This window comes from Myotis myotis, unplaced genomic scaffold, assembly GCF_014108235.1.
Source record: "Myotis myotis isolate mMyoMyo1 unplaced genomic scaffold, mMyoMyo1.p scaffold_m19_p_2, whole genome shotgun sequence".
Taxonomy (NCBI): Eukaryota; Metazoa; Chordata; class Mammalia; order Chiroptera; family Vespertilionidae; genus Myotis; species Myotis myotis.
This window is the reverse complement of record NW_023416324.1, coordinates 26394351-26407899: the sequence shown is the minus strand read 5'-3', so window position 1 is coordinate 26407899 and position 13549 is coordinate 26394351. Positions and strand designations below refer to the sequence as shown.

General features: G+C 45.3%; 1 protein-coding gene across 5 annotated transcripts in view; it reads left to right on the top strand.

Annotated features, from left to right (window-relative positions):
• The first annotated feature begins 3659 nt into the window (after window positions 1-3659).
• LOC118676208 (nuclear autoantigenic sperm protein) overlaps window positions 3660-13549 on the top strand; it is a 29728-nt gene continuing 19838 nt past the window's right edge. For 2 of the 5 annotated variants that reach the window (XM_036349732.1, XM_036349733.1), the window contains exons 1-2: window positions 3665-3865; window positions 12935-12985. In XM_036349732.1, coding sequence (XP_036205625.1) covers window positions 3807-3865; window positions 12935-12985 — 110 coding nt within the window. In that variant the 5' untranslated portion in view covers window positions 3665-3806. Of the gene's footprint in view, window positions 3866-12934; window positions 12986-13549 lie in introns of all 5 variants that reach the window. The other 3 variants (XM_036349734.1, XM_036349731.1, XM_036349735.1) reach the window with 3 other exon arrangements.

The window sequence follows — 13549 nt, the reverse complement described above, 5'->3', positions numbered from 1 at the left end:
CCCTTCAGTCTGCAGGCTGATGCTCTATTCTCTGAGCCAAAACGGCTAGGGCCACACACAATTCTTGAGCCTTTTGTGTTTTTTGTATTGTCAATCTGGTTGCTTCATGGCTTTCCCTATTAGGACTCTTTTTTCTTAGTCTGCTGGGTCAGTTACTACTTGTCCATCTCTTCTCCAGCTTTTAAAATTTTGTTGCTGTTGCTTCTTCCTTCTCTTTGATCTTGTGAGTTTTACTTTTAAAAAAATTCCTTTATTTTTATGTAGACAGGTTTCAAAAGGGAATGGTATAACCCTAGCCAGTTTGGCTCAGTGGATAGAGTGTCAGCCTGCAGACTGAAGGTTCCCAGGTTCGATTCCAGCCAAGGGCACATGCCGGGGTTGTGGGCTTGATCCCTAGTGGGGATGTGCAGGAGGCAGCCCATCAGTGATGTTTCCATCTCTCCCTCTCCATTCCTCTCTGAAATCAATAATATATATATATATATATATATATTTTTTTTTTTTAAAGGGAATGGGTGTAAATGTATTTGTTCATCCCATACATTTAACAGAAAGTCCTCTCTAAATATTGCTAAATATAACTTTAATTTTCCTCCCAAGATAAAGTCCCATTTACCCTCATTACTTACAATGAAATACTGGTTTCTATTTTATCTTTAAAATTGATCTTAGAGGAAGGGAAGGAGAGAGAGAGAGAGAGAGAGAGAGAGAGAGAGAGAGAGAGAGAGAGAGAGATCAGTTGCCTCCCACATACATGTGCCCTGATGGGGGATGGAACCTGGTATGTTCCCGGACCAGGAATTGAACCCACCACCTTTGGTATTTGGGACAATGCTCCAATCAACTGAGCTACACTAGCCAGGGCTATTAGCTTTTATTTTATATAGATATACTTTGAAAATTTTCCAGTTCTAATTATGATTACACTGTTATTGCTTTAATCATTCATTCAACAAGTTTACTTTGAACAAGTAGTATGCGTCAACCACTATTGTATGCATTGGGGATTTAGGTGTAAACAAAACAGAAAAAGGTCACATGGAGCCTACATACTTAGAAGGGTGAGAGATTGAAAAAACAATAACAAGTAAATTAACTTTAGATTTTGATAAGTATAATGGAAGACATAAACAAAGGGAAGCTAATATTGATTAGGTGAGTAGGGAGGCCTGATTTCAATCAAACTTAGCTTCCCTTTGTTTGAAATGAGGCCTAACAGATGAATTCGAGGCTATCACTCAAAATATTGGGAGAAGACCGTTCTAGGTAGTGAGGCAGCAAGTGCAAAGGTCCCTGGATATGAAAAAGGGCTTGGGAATTCTGAGGAACAGAAAGGAGACCAGCATGGTAAGAATATGGTTGTGGATGAAAAGGGGCCACAATGCTAACCTGATGAGGTAAGGCCTGCATGGTGGTCTTGCAAACTCAGAGACTTAAAGGATGGTCTGAAATTAAACTTTTTAACTGAAAGCAGTTTATGGAAGGTAGTCATATCCTAGGCTAGAATCTTCCCTGAAAAAAGTCAATCTTTTCTTTAACCTGTCTATTGCCCTTTGGAATGTCAGTGTAACTCCCCTTTTTCTAGACCCCTCAGGGCACAACCAGTGCACCCAGGGTAGAGACCATAAATCCTTTCATTGTTATTGTTACCCCATTAATTGTTGACTGTTAGCTATCCTGTACCCACCTATGTAAAAGATGTGTCTATCATTTTACTTTTCATCCAATCCCAGAGGTTTCCCTGCTTTGCTTTCTCCTACCTCCCAAATCTACTATCAATGCATTTGATGTAATCCAATTATGTATTCTCTTTTGATTGTAATGTCATTAATTGGCTGCCTCCTGCACACCCCTACTGGGGATTGAACCTGAAACCCAGGCATGTGCCCTGACTGGGAATCCAATCTCGACCTCCTGATTCATGAGTCGATTGTCAACCACTGAGCCATATCTGCCAGGCCAGGCACATAATTCTTACAATATGCTTAAGGGGTGGATACTAATATGTCCTCATTTACATTTAATCTTTAAAAAATTTTTAAATTGATTTCAGAGAGGAAGGGAGAGGGAGAGCGAGACAGAAACATCAATGATGAGAGAGAGTGATTGATCACCTGCCTCCTGCAAACCCTGCACTGGGGATCGAGCCCACAATCCAGGCATGTGCCCTGACGAGAATCGAACCTTGACCTCCTGCTTCATAGGCCCACGCTCAACCACTGAGCCACACAACCAGACAGGCACATTTAATCTTTTTAAAAATGTATTTTTATTGATTTTTAGAGAGAGAGGAAGGGAGAGGGTTAAAGAAGCATTCATGTGAAAGCAAAATATCCATGGGCTGCTTCCTACATGCCTCCAACCTTGTGATCCAGCTTTGAGAGAGAGAGAGAGAGAGAGAGAGAGAGAGAGAGAGAGAGAGAGAGAAACCATCCGCTGGCTGCCCCTGGCATGCGCCCTGGCCAGGGATTGGACGCACAGCCCGGGTTTGTACCCCCTTGTACCCTGACCGGGAATCGATCCCACCACCTTCTGGTGTACCTGACGATGTTCCAACCAACTGACTCACACCGGCCTGGGCTACATTTAATCTTAAAAGGTTACACGGCTTGGCTCAGTTCACCCAGCTAAGAGCCCACGTCTCTTTACCCACCAGGAATCTTTACCAGTGTGCCTGAACCTGGACGTAAATAAAATCCTATTCTGATCACTGTAGGCAAGGCTAAGGTGGCACGCAATGGATGATGCTCCAGGTGTAGGTAAGTGCAGCCATTTCAGTTTACCAGCAATCTTTCCAATCAGTTGCAGAAAATGAAGCGCACTGCTTTCCAGAACCGACTTGGCTTGCAACTTTCTGAGCAAGTCCCCCCTTTCCTGAACTGTGGTTTCCATTTCTACCAAATACAGTTGATAACACCGATCTGACTAGTAGTGTTGTTAAGATTACGTATGTACGACTGCTAATCGCTTGCTTTAAGTGTCTAAGCACAGTACCCTCGCTTGTAGCAGGCAAATAAATCTTAGCGCTGAGCGGAGGGGACAGAGCTGGGACCACTAAGCTAGTCAGATTTGGAGTCGGCGTGGGGCCTCAGCTGATGGCGGCAGCCGATTGGGCCAGCCGGAGGGGGCGGGCCCGGAGGGTGGGGCCAGCCGTGCGCCACTGCAGAACTGAGCTTTGAATCGAGCGCGGTGGTTTCCGCGGTAGCCAATCCTAGACGAGCATTTCCTTCGGTCAGCTGTTGCTGAGGCTCCCAGCCACGCGTCTCACGCCGAGGTCAGTTTTAGCCGTTGCTGCTGTACCCGCGCTCGGCTCTTGCGTGTCCATCCGTTACGACTGCGAGGATAAGGTCTCAGAACCTCCCGCATTATACGGGCCGGAAATAGACCCTCGGCTCTTCACTCCAAATATGCCGAGCAGCACCAGCTTCCCTTTCTGTGGAAGCCGCTGGCTACAGCCCACTCAGGAGTTGTAGTACCAAGATTCCAGTGCTTATGCGACTTGCTAGAGAAGCTGGAAGTTGCTTTTTGGGGCGAAAACAGGTCAGGGAGAAAAGGTACACCGAGAGTCAGAAGCGAGGATGGGGGTGTCCTTGGGCTAGACGGGGCTGGATTCTGGTCCTTTAAACTAGAGGGGGAGGATCCGGAAGTGGATGGGCGGGGCGAAGGGCCCTGATATATGAGAGGGCCCAGCCGCGCGGGGTCTCCAATCTGCCATTTTCTGTGCCTGTGTGAGTCTTTGGCGTCCCAAATTCGCTGTTTTCTCACAGGCTGTATTTCGTCCGCTGGACCGCTACCTCAGGGGAACGATGGACGCAGAGTCCACAGCCACTGCCGCCATCTCTGCGGAGCTGGTTTCTGCCGACAAGTAAGCGGGACCGCGGAAAGCTTGAGGCATTGGCCAGTTCGCGGGGAGCGGGGGGGAGACTGGGGCTCCCCGGGAGGGGAGACCAGAGGGTCGGAGGGCTTGCCTCCTAGTGAACAACCGTCGCTGTTTGGGGAGGCCTGGGCACTGGAGAAGCCCACCTCTGGCATAAAGTCTCGCGCGTTAGCAGTTACGCCGGTTGGCTGGCGCCCCCTGCCCCGCTTTTCGCGGCCGCCATCTTGCCGGGGGCAGCGGCGTCTGTCTGCATCGCCAGCCCCTCTTCTTCCTCCCCCGGCCCGGGGCTATCGGCGGGGAGGCGGGGCCCAGCGCACCCTTGAGCCTTCACGGCGCTGCAGCTTACTGCCCCCGCACTCCTGGCGCGCGTCTCCGGTAGGATCCCCAAACAACCTGAGAGAATAACCAATAGAGATTTGGCGCCAAAAAAAAAAAAAAAAAAAAGAAAAGCCCTGCAGGAGAAGCTGGACCGGTGGGGCCGGTGGGCGGGGCCTCAGGGGCGGGATCTGGCGCCCGTGTTCGCTGGCCTCCGCCGGCGCTGGAGCAGGGGGCGGGGCCCTGAGGAGGCGGGAAAACTTCCATTGTTTGGGGCTGCGCGGCCGGAGCCTCGGATTTCCGCTCGGAGGCACCGGGAGGCTGGTTCACCGCGGTCTCCTCGCTCACCTCGTGCCCTCCTACCTGCAGCGAGCCGGTTCTGGGCCTGTGGTGGAGAGCATCGTGGTTCTTTGGACTGTGGGAGTGTCGGCGAGAGACACTGTTTCTAGGGTTTCTGGGGGATGTTGAGTATCTTCACCGAGAGCTGCCTGGCGCTCTGCTCGCTGGCGGCGGTGTTGGGTTGGTAGGTGAATACGCAGTAGGCATGCACAGAAGGACGAGGGGATGATAGAAGACACGATTGCTCCGAAGGTGGCACCATGCTGCTCAGGCCTGAGATATTTCTTGAATAATGAAGAAATGCGTTTTTAATGGTCTTTATTTATTTATTGCAGAGAGGGAGAGAAATAATGGAAACATCAATAATGAGAGAGAACCATTGGTCAGTGAATCGAACCCTGACCTCTTGGTTTATAGGTCGACGCTCCATAGTGAAAACATTTCATTAAAGAAAACAAGTGCTCTTTCCCATCTAGCATGTCCAACTGTGCAATCTTCCTTTTTTCTCAGGGGCTTTGTTATTTTTTTCTTGGTGCACTTTTTATTTATTTACTTTTCTTGGTGCACTGTACTGGGAGAGGTTGCTGTGAGGTTTTTATGAATTTCTGGAGCCTTACACTTTGAGGTTTACTTATCTCTACCTATGGTACCTATCACGTTTTGGGTCTTTGAATGTTTATATTTGATCCACATGAGTATACTATGAATTAGTTCTCCTGTAGGTGAGAAAAGTCAAGATCAGAATGCAGAAATTAGTAGGTGGTAGAGTCTGCATTAAACCCAAGTTCTTTTTCTTGTGTGTGTGTGTTTTATAGCAAAGGTGGAGATTTATTGAAGAACAAGTACAGACTCCCAAGTGGGGAGGGGGAAAGAGTCCCATAAACCCAAGTTTTTATTTTGTAGTTACCTACCCAAAAGCTTATCTGAGAGGAAATGAAATTGCATGTAAACCTAATTAGCTAGTCTGAAAGAACAATAAAAGGCAGCAAGCATTCAGAAGTTACATCTTGGTTGAGACTATTCAGAGGTCAAGCCCCTAAGGCGCTTTAAGGGGAGGGTAAAGAAAATGCTTCTGAGTTTAGACTTGAATAAGAATGCACATTGTAATTCCAGCATAACCACTGAAAGGATAAGAATATAACTTCCAAATCAGTAGAGAGGAAAGATGGAATGAGAAATAAACCTCAATGCAGGGTTGATTTTTATTTTTTTGGATACCAGCTTCATTGCTTAAGCAGTGATGTTGGGCCACAATTTTGTCTTCTGTAAAAAGCTCCAATTTGGCTTCTCTTCCTCTTGCCATTTAAACAGCATGGCTGATGGCAATAATTGTCTAAATGCTAAATCAGTCCTCATTATAGTTATCTTTTTTAATTAGTTTTTACAGCTTTGTTAGAAAATATAAAGCATATAAGAGTTTGTACTGTAGCCATAACCGGTTTGGCTCAGTGGATAGAGCGTCGGCCTGCGGACTGAAAGGTCCCAGGTTCTATTCCGGCCAAGGGCATGTACCTTGGTTGCGGGCACATCCCCAGTGGGGGGTGTGCAGAGGGCAGCTGGTCGATGTTTCTCTCTTACTGATGTTTCTAGCTCTCTGTCCCTCTCCCTTCCTCTCTGTAGAAAATCAATAAAATATATATATATATATAAAAGAGTTTGTACTGTAGTGGTGAGAAGGAATGAGAAAGTTAAAAGAAGTCTTCTGTGGAGTCATTGAATTTTGACTTCTCTGTCGTAATTCCTGAGCTGCTTATTCATTGCTTTAGAAGATGACAAAAAAAGGTAGTTTAGCTCAATAACAAAGTTCTGGCATTGACATGCTAATTGGCAAAATCACCTGCCCTAATCCTACCATAGTGATTCAGAATTGCTCCTTTGTTTTTTCAATTGATTTTAGAGAGGAGGGGGGGGGGAGGGAAGAATGAGAAAGAAATATCCATCAAACCTACAACCTGGGTATGTGCTTCACCAGGAATCAACTTCAAGCAACTTAGCCACACCATCCAGGATCATTCCTTATTTTAACAAATACTGATTTAGGTGCCAGACCTTGTGCTTGGTGCTAGGCTACAGCGAAGATAAAAAATACACATGGTTTCTTTCCTTAGAATTAAGTCCTATATCAGGGGTGGGCAACCTTTTTGTGAGTGCGTGCCAAAACCAGCAAAATCTCCGACTCAAAACTCTTCTGCCTGCCAACCCTAATTTTTTGAGAACATGTTACGCCAACTTGATATCTCTTACGGTGTATGTATGTGAAGAACCTTGAAAAAATAGTAAAATTCATTCAAGCGACAAAAACAACAGTATATGATGAAAAATACATTTATTTTTTAATGTATACATGTACACTGATGGTCCGACAGAAAACTTTATGACTCTGATATTATCAGTGGAACTTTTGCTGCTGCATCACTGATGACAGAGATTTTACATCCGGTTTATATTTCGTGACCTTCAGAGATATGCATGAGCTACTACTTTCATCTGTCAGGCTACTCCTATGAGAGACATAACAAAATTCATCACTGAGAACAGTGTGGATGAAAACATGGAGAGTAACGCTGTTGCGAAGTTTTGTAAACAAAAAATTTTCTGGAATGGCATTCCAAGTCCTCAATAGTTCGTTTTCGACACTATTGAAATTGCTCTTCCCCTCTCTCGTCAATCCATGTCTATGGTCTTTAAGATAACTTATTATGTAAAATTATTTATTTATCTAAGATGCACCTACACTGAATTTATCTGAAAAATATAAAAGTTGATATTTAAAAAATTGTAAATGGAAGATTATAAGATATAAGAGGGTTTTGCGTGCCAGCAAAAGTTACTGGCATACCATGTTTGGCACACATGCCAGGGGTTGCTCACGCCTGTCCTGTATTCTGGGGAATACAGAAAGTCAATAGGAAATTGGAATACAGTATGAATTTTGATGGGGAGGATCATATAGGTTACAAAGTCAATTGGTTAAGTGCCTTCTCTGTAAAATATGAATATTGCCACCTGCCACAGGGTGTTTTTTGTTAATCCTCACCTGAGGATATTTTTTCCATTGATTTTTTTCAGAGAGTGGGAATGAGAGGGGAGAGGAGAGAGAGATAAGCATGTGAGAGACACAGTCAACTGTTGCACACGTGCCAGACTTGGGGCTGGGATGAAAACTGTGACCCTTCGTGAAGACAGATACTCTAACCACTGAGAAACACCTGACAGGGCATGGGTGTTTTTTTTTTTTTTTTGGTGAGAGCACTAAAAAATGTAACAGGCACTGCATATGCTATGTCTGTTAGTCCCATGTTTGCTCTGAATTGCCTTTTGAATGTTATTTGTGCTCCGCAAACACCTCAAATCAACAGGTCTTAATGCATAAACCCCCAGTTTTCACTAATGAATCCTGTTTCTATACCTTATTCTAGTTGGATAATACTGTTTCCAACCTCAGAAATAAAAATATTCTGGACTTCCTCTTTTCTAATTTGTAAGTAGTCACCAATATTTAGCAATTTGGTATTTTGTAGCAGGGCTTAGGCATATGGACCAGATAGGGAAAAATGAAATGGACAGGATTACAGTGAACTCTTCCTTAAAGAAGAGGTTGCTGTTTAACTAAAGCTGTTTGCATGAGAATGTAGGGCATATTGGTGGATAATTTTGATTTTTGATGGACCATTGACGTTTAAAAAAAATAACCTTTCTGATTCAAAATCCAGAATGGAGGTATATAGTGAAATTTCCCTCCAACCCTTACTCCCTAATCACAGAGTCAATCAGTGTTAGAGATTTATTACATATTCCTCAATGATACCTTATGCATATATATATGAGTAAATTGTAATTATTTTATATTGCTGTATACTTGACACTTTGGTATATGGACAACAACCCCCTAACCACCAGAGCCACACTGGCCAGAGCATTTCCTTAATGGCTTCATTGTATTCTATTCTCACAACAAGTTCACTATGGCTGGACAATTGAGTTGTTTCAGTATTTAGTTATTATAAACAGTGCTATAGTGAATAACATTGTAAGGAACTGTACTGGTATAGGATTAGGCACCAGTATCTTTATGATTGTTTGTATAGAAAATAATATAGTAATTAATAAATCCTATATAATAAAGAGCTAATATGCAAATAGTTGTCACCCCTTTTAAGACTCAGACACTCAACACTGGGGAGAGAGGGATGGGGACCAACCAGGCTGTGGCCTGGGAGAGAGACAAGCTGCCCGCCCTGCAGTCCCCTGCGGCTGCTGCTGGTGTAGGCGAAGCCAGCCTGGGTCCCGGTTGCGGGTCGAGGCAGAGGTGGTTAGGGGCAGGCAGGTGAGTGGTTAGGAGCCAGCGGTCCCGGATTGGAGAGGGTGCAGGCCAGGCTGAGGGACACACACACACACACACACACCACACACACATGAATTTCGTGCACCGGTCCTCTTAATAATATAAAGTAATACCTATTTGCAAGGATTAGTCCCCTGCTCCTCACTGGCGATGGAACCTGTAACCCAGGCTGTTTCCTGACCGGAATTGAACCATAACCTCCTGGTTCATAGGCTGATGCTCAACCACTGAACCACAGTGTCTGGGCCTGTGATTCTCTTAAGGAGCCTGAACATGTTTTCAAACGTTTGAGCTGTTCATGTTTTCTGTGAATGTGTTTGTATTCTTTAATCTTGGGCTTTTCTTCTATGTTGATTGCTGAGATTCTCTGTGTGTGTGTGTGTGTATACACATACATACAGTAAGTTGACCTTTTAAAAAAAGTTTTTGTTTATTTTGAGGGAGAGATAGAAACATCAGTCAGCTGCCTCATGCTTGCACTATCAGCTGCCTATTGGGGTCAAGCCAGAAACCCAGGGCATGTACCTGACCAGGAATCGAACCAAAGGCCTCTAGGTGCATGGGTTGATGCACAACCACTGAGCCACCACACCTGCGCTAAGTTGACCTTTTGTAAAACTAACTGGGTGGAATAGAATTAATCTTTCATGGTTTCTGAGTTTAAAAAGGCCTCCAGATGCATCACAAAGTATTTCAACCATAATTTTCTCTAGTACTTTGCTGGATTTATATTTTATGTGATGATTTTTCAAGAGAATCAGAAATCAGATTCCTATGTGATATCTTCATAGTTTTAAACGTAGACCTATTATAATTAACATAAAAAAAGTAACAGTGGATAACCTGTCTCTGACCTGGATAGGACATGCACATGTGTCTGTCTCTCTCTCTATCTCTCTGTCTCTCTCTGTCCCCCCCCCCCCCCCCCCCCCCCCCCCGGGTTCAACTGGGAGTTCAATCACTCGCTGTGATGTGTGCTTACCACCAGGGGGCGGCATGAAATGAAGGAAGGCCCAAGCTGGCCCTGATCGCCAGCCAGGCCTAGGGACCCTACCCATGCGCGAATTTTGTGCCCTGGACCTTTAGTCAGTTTATAATTTTTGTTCTAATTCAATGATTCTTAGAGTGTGAGTCTAAAACCAAGGAGTATAGGGAAGTTGTTAGAAATGCAAATCCTGCCAAACCGATTTTTTGGCTCAGTGGATAGAGCGTAGGCCTGCGGACTGAAGGGTCCCAGGTTCGATTCTGGTCAAGGGCGTGTACCTTGGTTGCGGGCACATCCCTACTAGGGGGTGTGCAGGAGGCAGCTGATCGATGTTTCTAACTCTCTATCCCTCTCCCTTCTTCTCTGTAAAAAATCAATAAAATATTAAAAACAAAAACAAAAAACACAACAACTTATCTTTAGTGAGCAGTTTTGTAGAATGTGAGGTTTGCCAAGAATGCATATATCACATTATAACAAATACTGCATTCTCTTTCATCTGATTGTAAACTGGAAGCTACTATGTGACTGTCTTATTTATAGTATGCCTTATACCTAGCAAATCAATGTTTAACAGAGATTTGAATGAGTAGGATTAAATTTGATAGGCTGCAGTGGCTCAGTGGTTGAGTGTCAACCTATGAACCAGGAGGTCACCATTCAATTCCCAGTTGGAGCACGTATCTAGGTTGCGGGCTCCCCAGTGTGGGGTGTGCAGGAGGCAGCAGATTGATAATTCTTATATGGTTGATGTTTCTATCTCTCTTTCCCTCTCTGAACTAAAAAATACTTATATAAAACCAATAGGAATATTAAAATAAAAAAGATTTTAGTATCATGCTGAGCTTTTTAAAAATATTTTTTACTGATTTCTGAGAGGAAGGGAGAGAGAGATAGAAACATCAGTGATGAGAGAGAATCATTGATCAGCTGCCCCCTGCACACCCCCCACCAAGGACTGAGCCCGCAAACCAGCCATGTGCCCCCAGTCAGAATCAAACCTGGGATGCCTCAGATAGGCCAAAGATCTATCCACTGAGTGAGACCCACCAGGGCTCATGCTGGGCTTTTAATGGTAGCTCATATGACTATATTAAATTATACCAGAGGCCCAATGCACAAATTCATTTACAGGTGGGGCAGATTTTGGCCAGGCCTTTTCAGGAGGAGGAGATGGTGGGAGGTTGGCTGGCCAGCCTGCCCTAGGGCTGGGCCAGCTTGCAGGAGGTGCCGCAGTGCCTGTAGGCCCAATTGCTGGGGCGGGGTGCTGTGGAGGGTCTGGGTCTGTGGGCGATGGGCCGGCTGGCCCCCAAATGGGGTGGAGGGCCGACCAGGGGCCAGCGGCCAGGAGAGGGGCCATGGGAGGTTGGATGGCCAGCCCCACTCCCAATTGGTGTTAGGGGGCAATCGGGGTGGAGCTGGCTGGGGAGAGGGACCTCAGATTGGGGTTGGTGGGTGCTAATCAGGGGTGGGGCCCGCCGTGGGGAGGGGCCATGGGTGGTTGGCTGGCTGGCCCTGCCCCTGATTAGAGTGGTGGGGTCAATCAGGATGGAGCTGGCTGTGGGGAGGGGCTGTGGGCAGATTAGAGTGGTGGGGGCCATCAGGGGTGGGACCAGCCAGGGGGTGGGACCACAGGTGGTTGGCCAGCTGGCCCCGCCCCTGATCAGGTGAGGGGGCCAATCTGGGGTGGGACCAAGCAGGGGGCGGGGCTGCAGGAGGTTGGCTGCTGGCCCCACCCCTGGATCAGGCCAGTTCACTGGCCGCAGTGGGTATCATAGTGACCAGTCGTTCCGGTTGCTGGCTTTTTATATATAGAGAGAGATTTGTTTCTGTTAGCTTCCTTAAATAGAGAAACATCAATTTGTTGGCCCACCTATTTATGCACTCATTGGTTGATTCTATTTTTAAAATGTTTTTATTTAACCCTAACTGGTTTGGCTCAGTGGATAGAGCGTCCTCCTGCGGACTGAAGGGTCCAGGTTCGATTCTGGTCAAGGGCATGTACCTTGGTTGCGGGCACATCCCCAGTAGGGGGTGAGCAGGAGGCAGCTGATGGATGTTTCTCATCGATGTTTCTTTTTCTTTTTTAATATTTCTTTATTGATTTCAGAGAGGAAGGTAGAAGGAGAGAGAGATGGAAACATCAATGATGAGAGAGAATCATTGATCGGCTGCCTCCTGCACGCCCCCTACTGGGGACCAAGCCCACAACCCGGGCATGTGCCCTTGGCTGGAATCGAACCCGGGACCCCTCAGTCCGCAGGCTGACACTCTCTCCACTGAGCCAAGTCGGCTAGGGCTCTCATCGATGTTTCTAACTCTCTATTCCCTCTCCCTTCTTCTCTGTAAAAAATCAATTAAAAATATTTTTTAAAATGTTTTTATTTATTTTAGAGAAAAAGGGAGAAAAATATTAAGCTGTCTCCTGCATGCTCCCCTGCTGGGGTGATCTAGCCCCAAACTCAGGCATGTGCCCTGACCAAGAATCAAACCAGTAACCTGGTGCATGGGTCATTGGTTAATTATTTTTTATAGGAAGTCTAGTTTATCGATTTCCCTTTTATTGTTATTTTTTTAAGCTGTGACATTTTATTTTTTAAACCTCACCTATGGATATTCTTAGAGGAAGGGAGAGACAGAAACATTGATCAGTTCCCTTATGAAAGTGTTCCAACCCAGGGATCAAACCTACAACTCAGGTATGTACCCTGACTGGGGAACCCAACCAGCAACTTTTTAGTGCAGAGGATGACACTCAATCAACTGAGCCACACTGGCCAGGCCATTGGTTACTTCTTTTGTGTGCCCTGACCAAAGATGAAACCCACAATCTTAGTATATTAGGATGATGCTCTAGCCAACTGAGCTGCCTGGCCAGGGCCTACATATTTCTTTTCTTTAAATTATATTTTTATTGTTTTCAGAGAGGAAGGTTGCCTCCTACATGCCTCCTACTGGGGTTTAATCCTGAAACCCAGGCATGATGAGAATCGAACCTGGGACCCTCAGTCTGCGGGCTGACTGATGCTCTTATCCACATATTTACTTTTCCCTCCTTATTTTTTCATTACAGAATTGAAGATGAAGCTCCTGCTCCTTCTACCTCTGCAGATAAAGTGGGGAGGTAAGATTATTTACTTGGTACAGTTAGGTTTGTATTTAATTAAATTCATTATTGTGGGTTTTTTTGCAAATTACACGCACTTTATTTACTGGTTTGAAAGCCTTCTTAATGGTATGTATGATATTTTACATAGTTGATCTCAACTTTGTTCACATTGATGTCAGTTGTGTTTGGGTTTTTATGTTCTAGGCTCTGCTCAGTTGCTGCTGTTGCTATTTGTTTCAGGATCTAGGGTGGATACTCTCACATAAAATCCTATTTTAATTCCTTCTCTGGCTGTTCTTTTATGGATTCTTAGCTTTGTGTAATTATACCTACAATGGAACCTGTCCTAAAGTCACCAAAATACTCCAAAATCACATGAGAGGAAGGAAGAGAGAGAGATAGAAACATCAATGATGAAAGAGAATCATTGGTCAGTTACCTCCTGCATACCCCCTACTGGGGATTGAGCCCGCAACCTAGGCATGTGCCCTTGAACGGAATTGAACCCAGGACCTTCCAGTTCGCAGGCCGACGCTCTATCCACGGAGCCAAACTAGCGAGGGATATATGTGCATATTC